This window comes from Camelina sativa, chromosome 20 (assembly GCF_030686135.1).
Source record: "Camelina sativa cultivar CO46 ecotype springtype chromosome 20, ASM3068613v1".
NCBI lineage: Eukaryota > Viridiplantae > Streptophyta > Magnoliopsida > Brassicales > Brassicaceae > Camelina > Camelina sativa.
The window spans coordinates 10,538,252-10,546,687 of record NC_141899.1 but is presented as its reverse complement, the minus strand read 5'-3'; the positions used below and the strand labels follow the sequence as shown (position 1 = coordinate 10,546,687).

At 38.3% G+C, this 8,436-nt stretch overlaps 2 protein-coding genes across 4 annotated transcripts; both read right to left on the bottom strand.

The window, feature by feature from the left end:
* Positions 1-707: 707 nt before the first annotated feature.
* LOC104706419 (pollen receptor-like kinase 6) lies at positions 708-3,569 on the bottom strand. Its single transcript, XM_010422612.3, has 2 exons — positions 1,756-3,569; positions 708-1,580 (listed from the first exon to the last, which is right to left on the bottom strand). Exons 1-2 carry the CDS (start codon positions 3,173-3,175, stop codon positions 1,012-1,014), a joined length of 1,989 nt encoding a protein of 662 aa, XP_010420914.2. The 5' UTR covers positions 3,176-3,569; the 3' UTR covers positions 708-1,011.
* A 204-nt stretch (positions 3,570-3,773) lies between these two features.
* LOC147918682 (protein trichome birefringence-like 16) lies at positions 3,774-8,155 on the bottom strand. 3 transcript variants are annotated; one of them, XM_087506507.1, is made up of 7 exons: positions 7,412-8,155; positions 6,650-6,818; positions 6,291-6,442; positions 5,912-5,995; positions 5,399-5,752; positions 5,035-5,230; positions 3,774-4,919 (listed from the first exon to the last, which is right to left on the bottom strand). In XM_087506507.1, exons 2-7 carry the CDS (start codon positions 6,700-6,702, stop codon positions 4,091-4,093), a joined length of 1,668 nt encoding a protein of 555 aa, XP_087362633.1. In that variant the 5' UTR covers positions 6,703-6,818; positions 7,412-8,155; the 3' UTR covers positions 3,774-4,090. The 3 variants fall into 3 exon arrangements, with proteins under 3 accessions (XP_087362633.1, XP_087362634.1, XP_087362635.1); XM_087506508.1 differs by lacking the exon at positions 6,650-6,818 and having other exon boundaries at positions 7,412-8,014; XM_087506509.1 differs by lacking the exons at positions 6,291-6,442; positions 6,650-6,818; positions 7,412-8,155 and having other exon boundaries at positions 5,399-5,841; positions 5,912-5,994.
* Between the last annotated feature and the right edge of the window lie 281 nt (positions 8,156-8,436).

Below are 8,436 nucleotides of genomic sequence, written 5' to 3'. Positions count from 1 at the left end.
CACGACAAATAAAATAAAATTTGGAAGATTTAAAAAAATATACTCACATTATAACTAAAATTTATTATAATTTTGTTAAATAGTTATTAAATAATTTAAAAATAATTCTCTTTATAAAAAATATAAAAAATCAAAAGTCAAAAATTTTAAAACATTTGACCCGCGGTGTACCGCGGGTTCGAACCTAGTAACAGAATTATTAGAGAATCTGTTTTCGGTTTATATATGTGAATGAGTACACTGTACCAATGATATAATTACCTCTGTATGTGAATGACTACGTCATTTTGTACTTAACTTTCCAAGAATTACCAATTAATATTCAAAATGATATAGTCACTGTTCAACAAATTATAGATACATGAAAAATAATTGAATCAAATAACATTTGCATACTTAAGTTTCATGAAATATCTTCTTTGCTGATATGTCTGCACATTCATCATTTCATCTTTATCTTTGTAACAAAGTTTGACTCCTTCTGGCTTCGCATGGCAAAAGAGATCTAAGTATAAGCAGTTATGTGGAAACATATATATCAAAAAGAAAAAATAATTGGCCACAAGCACAAGACCAATGATTATGAGATGAATGCACTTTTCTCATATAGTAATGATTAGATCAAAAATTATATATATTCCTAGAAAATAAAAAGTCTTATCATGTTTGACATTTTTTTTCTAAAAGAGGAAATATAGAATGAAAAATTGAAAAATATATCTAACTTTTTAATGAATCATTTTGGTTTTCTTATGGAACAAGAAACATAAAACGTATCATTTTTCTTTTTTTCTTTCCAAAGATAGATCACTGCAACCACAAAAAGGAAAATAGAAACCCTCCGAAAAGAAACAAAAACCTTTTATCCTATTTACGAACCCAAATTCTCATCAACACTTCGCTTCGTGGTTAGTATATTATATATATCTACAGATTCCGAAGGTTTTCTTTCTTCCTTTTAGAGTTTGATTGTTCGCTCCGATCATGATTGCATGCGGACTAAACATCTCATCAAGTGTTTACTTGTTCTATCCTTCTAACAGCTTCCCTCATGTCTAATCTCTCGTCTGGATTACTTGCGATACAAGCAGCCCCAACCCGCAACAGTTCCACCATCTGTCGCACCGAATCAGTATTGTTTACTATCTCCGGATCGATAAGTTCTTCTTCCTTTTGCTCCGCAACCGAAGATTGTACCCATTGAACTATATCAGTACCGCCTTTACCGTTGTTTAAGTACTGAGAAGGGAACTTCCCTGTCAAGATCTCTAGAATTATAATTCCGAGGCAGTAGACGTCCGACTTATGAGAGACCTGCTGGGTCTGCGCAAACTCGGGTGTCTTGAAAGCGAACAACGCTTGTGATGCGTTGGTTGGCTGTAGAAGCGGTAAGAATGCATAATCGCTGATCAAAGGCTCGTAGGTCTCGCTGAGGAGAACGTTGCTTGATTTGAGGTTACCGTGTGGGAGATCGTAAGACGCAAACTCCTCGTGCAAGAACTTCATTCCATGCGCAACTCCTTGAATGATCTTCAACCTTGTCGGCCAAGTTAGTTCAGAATGGTGTATCCCCCGGTCACCTGTTGAGAAACAAAATAAATACCAAAGTTTCATTTAGCCTTAGTAAATGAAGGTTTCATATATTGTGCTTTTATGTATGTTGATCACTAAATTGTGTTAAATGGCTTGGAATCAAGATTTATATATATTCTTGACTAATTTTTTTTATTTTAAAAAGAAGCATTGCGGGGTTACCATGCAAAACGTAAAGCAAGCTGCTTTTAGGCATGTATTCAGAGACTACAAGCTTCTCTTCGCGACGGTAGTGATAGGCTAAAGGGGTAAGAATGTTAGGGTGGCGAAGTTTCCCAAAGCGTCTCATCTCGACATCGAAAGGTTCACGTGCAAGTTGATTCATATCCCTAATCCTCTTTACCACAACGGATAAACCATTGGTCATAACCGCCTTGTAAGCTGATCCAAGACTACCATTGCCAAGCACCTCAGCTGCAGCCTTCATTAAATCCGGTAAACCAAAAGAACCCTTGTCGCTATTTACCATTATAATGTCACCCATCCCACCGCCAAGGCCTCCTCCTCCTCCTCCTCCGCCTTTCCCAACTTGAGACACGCCTTTCTTGGAGGAACCGCTTCCATCCCCGTTTCCACCACGCTTTCTACTCGATTCCGTAGACCTTTTCGCTGTCGTGGATACGGATTCGGGTACCCTGACTTCCACAATATCGTTGTCGCTCAGACGTTGTTTGTCTAGCATTCTAAAGTCAGGGTTCTTCTTCTTGTTTCGCTTCCTTATAACGCCTACGATAATAAAGAACATAAGAAGAAGCGTGATGGCAACCATGATCGCGTGTACCGTGGCATTGTTCGAGTTGGGAGATACTGCGGTTGTTGGAGGCGTCTTGCCTCCGTCATCCCTCTCCTGCCCCTCATCTAGGGAAACATAATCACATGCAAGGTCAACTAACGTCCCGCACAAGCCTTCGTTCCCTGATACATTGACAGCAAGATCTTTCTTATTCGTAATGCTTTCCGGGACGGGTCCTTCGAGATTGTTGACTGAGAGGTCGAGGTTTTTGAGGCTCTTAATGTTTCCAATCTCTTCAGGTATCTCCCCGGTAAAATTATTTTCTTGAAGGTGAAGCTCCTCGAGTGGGAGCTGCATAAGGGAGGAAGGGATATTTCCCACGAATTTGTTATGGTCAAGAAATAGACGCTTGAGCTTTGTCATGTCCTTGAAGAAATCGTCAGCGATCTCGCCGGAGAAGCTGTTGTTAGAGAGCATGAGAGACTTTAGGCCCCGGAGTTTAAAGAAATGCGGGAGAGGACCCGAGAGGAGGTTGTTGTCAAGCCTTATTGTCTTTAGATTTGGGAGATCCTTTAAATCATCTACGGTGACGGGACCCGAGAGACCGAGCCGTGTGACGTGAATGCCTGAGACTGTTAGACCCTTTTGGCAATAGATCCCGAACCATTTCCCACTGCAAGGATCTGTTCCTGCTCTCCATGAATTTAGGTCCCCTTTGGTTATTTTCACCGAGTTCTTGAACCGCACAAGCGGTTCCGACTCGCTCACGTGCTGCACAGAAGGGATGATTGAGAAACAACAGAAGAGGAGGAGGACGAGGATGAAGCCGTGATGCAGAACAGCAGCCATGGAATTAGGAGAATAGATGCTGTTCTTCTTTTTCTTGTTGGTATAATGTTATGTCTTAAAAGAGTTAAGGACGATGTTTTTTTTTTTTTTTTTGATAATGGATGTATTATGATTTGTTGGGAGGTGTAGTTTTGTTTAGATTGTGTTTGTTGTTCCAAAGTTTGGACATTGTTTGTTTGTGAGGGTTGTGAAAGTAAGGGTGGCATTTCTCTTTGTTTTTTGTTTGATTGAATTAGTTGTCAAAGTTTAGACTTTTTTTTTGAAGCCAAAAATAGCTTTTTTTTTTTTTTTGTTATAGAATAGAATTTATACAAACCTATTTGTTTGTTTCTGAGAGCTTAAAGAATTTTTGATAAGGATCTGAAAATTTTCTAATCTTAATAAATTTCCATCTATTTTCTTTTCAATCAGATGCATGTCTCATCATTGTTATAGAAAATGACATGCCCAATCGCAATTGCCAATTACTATATTTGGTTTCTTAAAATTCGGACGGATCAGAATAAGTACCAATCGGTTCGTACTTCCGTCAAAATCATGCTTAAAAGCGTTTTAGCAGAATCCAAACTCAAACTTTCAGATATTACATAAAGAAGAATTCAAAAAACTAACTCTAAAATTTCTTTCAATTGACTTCAAGACAATGCTAAGGAGTTGGGATCTGTTCTGCAAATATGGTCGGAACAAAAATCCCGGTATGGACAGCGTTTTGCAAACGTATACGATAAAGACGTCTATAATAGCCAGAGCTTTGCTTTTGTACCATAATAAAAAAATATACTAACTTACACCTCAAGCCGCTAAAACTACAATGTGTGTTGTAGAAAGCTATCAAAAGGCTAAGCTTTGGTTTGGCTCAAGCCCTTTCTCTGAACGTTTCTGCTGATTGATGCAACAGCTGTAACTTGAAAAAACTTAGATCATCGCAAAAAGGATTTCATTCCACGTATCAGGAACACCGGGCAAGCACCAATGGAGGCAATCCTGAACTCCCCGTGAAGCCGAGATACTGAACCGTGATATGTGACCTTCGTCTCTAATAATAGATAAGGCTGTTATGTCCAAAAGCTTAACCCCTGTACCTTTCACTGAACGACCCGCGCTGTAATCGCTCGACTCCTCTTGCAAAACTTCTTTTCCGATAGACATTGGGGTTGTGTTATTGCAACTTCCTCCGGTGTTCCATTCCCCACCCACAAAATGTCTGGGCGAAAGGCTTCTGTAGAATGCCTTAAGACCGGGATGGAGAGGGAGCTGCGAGTTAACCCAACTAACAGTACTGTGGATTGTGAAGTTCTTGGCATTCCCAAGAGCGGCTAGCTTCTTGTTAGTGTTGGGAACGCCATTAACATGCATCACCCATCTGTTACCGTTGAGCTTCCCTCGGTTCCAATGGTGACCTGTGTTCATTACCAACACGTCGATCTTATGAAGGTACTGGCGTAAGAACGCTGGTGGGCGATCGAGATGCATAGCGTGTTCAGTTGCGGGGTCAGTGATGTTGATTGGTTCTATGTCGCAGAGTGTAGATGACCAGTGGTATAGGACCGTTGTGTTTGTTTCTGGGAATCTGTAAGCCCAGCCACCAGGACGAGCTCCACCTTCGGGAGTTATGAACCCAAATTCTGGTCCTACGTCAAGGACATCGCGCCTCTCTTTGCCTCCCGTGATCATACACATCATGGACTGAAACTGTTGTCTTCCCAATGAGTCTCCAACAAAGGCTAGAGTTTTGTTCTTCATCCTGAGAGCATTTGAAAAATTGAGCCATTTATTTACTGTTACTACGAAATTGGTGCAAACACTTGGCAAAATCTATGGATACATTGGATTTAACAAACGTAGAAATGAAATCTTACCTTCTCAAGAATCTGGAACCCTCAAATTCTTCCATAGAGCAATCTTTAGGTTGCCACCTTACCCTTTCAAAGGCAAAGTCTGTACGTTGCATCAACCTGCATGCCCACATAGAAGCAAGCCACTGTTTGCATTGAGATCCCGAATACAAAGGACGGTGATTGTCCACAACCCATTTCCCTTTCGCGTAATTGCAAGCTGGTAAGGAAAGATAATATAAAACAACCTGTTATTATTTCAGACTAATAGTTTAAGACTAATAGTTTCACCGAGATTCAAATAGATTAGGCATGTCCAATTAATGGACACTCGTAAGAATGCTTTAAAGCATCATAATACTTGGATCTACAAAATATGATTTTCTACCTTGATTCGCGATGCGAGCAGTTGAAGTACCACCATCAGTCCTCTCTTCATCTGTTGCAAGAATATTACTCTCTGGATCTGAAATAGTCTCTTTAATATGTGTTGTCTTCGAAGCTTCACCTTCACCAACAGCAACCTCATGTTTCACCTGTTCTAATTTCGTTTCTTCACTAGTTGGTGTCTTCTGATATTTTGGCTCACTTACAATAACTTCACGTTTCACTTGTTCTACTTTTTTCTCTTCAATAATTGGTGTCTTCCCTTGGTTCGTATTACTTACAATATCTTCTTCTACATGTTTCTCTTCTTCTTCTTCTGTATCTTTATTATCAGTCGAATCCTCTTTGCTGTCCTCTGTCATAGAAAAGTCGGGAACAGGAAATTTTTTTATGCCAAGCTTAGTTTCCCAAAAATGCAGAATACAGCAGACAGGGAGCAAACCCCTTCAAAAAAAACAGTTGAGGAGATTACAAGATGCATGAGAGAGCTTCAGTAAATGCATTGAACATATACCTTTGTTTACAAATGGAGTAGCTGATGAGTAGCTATCTTTACTTTCAGTATTCAGCGTAGTAGGTATTCTCTCAGCCTTTTCTTCTGCAAATGACAAAGAAAGATAACCGTACTATTGGTTTCAAGAACATCTACAGTAATTTCTGAAACATAAACAGGAGAAACAACAAGTGGAAAGAAGAATATTGCTACTATAAGTAATATTCTAGACCTAAACAGAACAAAAAATTCTAGACCTACGAAACATAAACATGCAACACATTTCGCTGACAAGCAGCACTACATTAAACATTAGACAAAGTCTCTATATTAAAGTTCCAGCATTGAAACGGCCTAACAAAATATTGCCAGAAAGAGAGCATAGTGTCATAGTAAAAACCTGTTTGCAGCTTTAAATAGTGACTTTCAGGTGGAAGATAGGCCGAGGTAGGAGTTCTACCCCATGTCCATATTACTACGGTTGCACAAACAAGCACAACAAGCATAACTGAAATATCCCTAGCCCTTCGTCTAAGGGCACCTCTTTTCATCCTGTACAAATTCCAACAAATTAGCTGTAAGATTTCATTCTGCCACACTGAATATTACATCACTTAAAAAAAAGAACAAGAAAGATGATAAAAACTAGAGGGTGCAGCCTTGGATTCTCCTAATCAGATAAGATCACATCACCCCAACACAATGGCTCTTAGTAGTTACATGCACATGTGAGCAGCAATCAACTAGGAGATTTTCTACCTATTTCTATGGAGGGTGATGCTTCTTGGCGTTCCAGAGAAACTTTCGTTCATACTTAAGATCTCATTCAAGGCATATATGTTCCAGCTAGCTCGAGGTTCAGTCAGTGTGATATCCTTTCAGAACAATTAGTAGGTAGATCAACTCAATTTAGGAGTACATCCCTTGCCTAATCATATAAGATTATTGGTGTTTAGCACAGAGACAAATAGAAAACAAAACAAAAAAAAGAACCCTAATCCTTTCAGCATTACCATTAATGACAAAAAAAAAAACCTAAACACAGATCCAATCACAAGAGGCACCAACCTCAGATCTTACCCTATGAGACAAGGATATAATAAGACTAAGAGTAAAGGTTGTTGAGCAAATTATTATTATACACACAATTAGCAAAATTAACATATCTCCTCCAACTACTAATAAAAACACTGTTCCATTGTAATTATAACTAAAACTGGTAAAATACAAGAAGAAAAACAAAAACAAAACCCCACGCCATTACTCGAAATCGACTAATTAACTATAATCAAATCACAGTTTTAAGAAAATGAGGCAATATTGCAGAAGCGGAAATGTTATGGTCCCGATCTCAATCCCACAAACCCTAATCTAAACATCTGAAAGCAACTAAAACCATTTTAATTCCCCCAAATAGTAGTGATTAAGGAAGAAATCTCAATTCCTAATTTTCTTTCTGCCACGATTAAAATCCGAAGACTAATATAAATAAGTTAGATCGGATCGAAACGATGATAATACCTTTGAATCTGAGAATAAGAGAGAGAGAGAGGGAGAGAGAGATCAAAAAGATTCAAATATCTTCCGAGGGGAAGAAAGTGAAATGAATCGAAGGATCCCTCCAAATGAAAATGAATGAAACGGACTCTGATTAATTGGGAGGTCCGTAGATGTCGGCGATGATTAAATCCGATTCACCGGAGGAGACGCCGTACGGAGAGGAGAGGCGTGTATAGAGGAAAATTACTTACTACGTTGTTGGTGGAGATATCAAAGAAAAGAAAACAAAAAAAAAAAAATCAAATTCAAATAAATTTGGGAAGTGAAAGGAGAGAGAATACAAAAACAACAAAAACAAAAAGGGATTCGAAATTATTTGACCCTTCAAAAAAAATCACTTGTCGGCCGTGAAATCTTAATGACTAAAAAAGAGTACCATTTTTTCTTTCTTTTTGTAATGTAATTTGCATTGAACTTTGGGTGGTTGATTTATTCTTTAGAATAATCGTGGTACGTACGTACATGGAAATCAAGTTAACATCAATTTTTTAAAAAAAATATAAACGAAATTCGAATGAGAGATGGCAATAGATGTGATGTGACTATCAGACTATGTACGTATGTGAGCAACACTACTGCTCCCACCCACTTATTTAGAAATGAGAAAGCACGGCGGCTGGGGGTATAATATCGGACACGATTCTTCTCGCCAAGGAAAAGAAAGGAGTAGTTTAGTGACAAAAGTGCAATCTAACCCACTAACATGCAATGATAACGTTCCACATTTGGACACTTCAATCCTTCGCATTAGATCAACAGCTATAACTTGTAACTGTAGTCATCCATTCTGATTCTATAGTCCACACAAAATCTGTTTAATTAAACACTTGTTATGTGTTGAAAAATAATTTAATTTAATTGAAATGAACCCACAAGCCCAACGGGCCCAAAAAAAAAAGAACACTTCAGAGGCCATAAAGAAAATTTTCAAATTATTCAAGCTCATTTATAAAAAAAAAGTCGTCAAAAATTACATTACCTATATG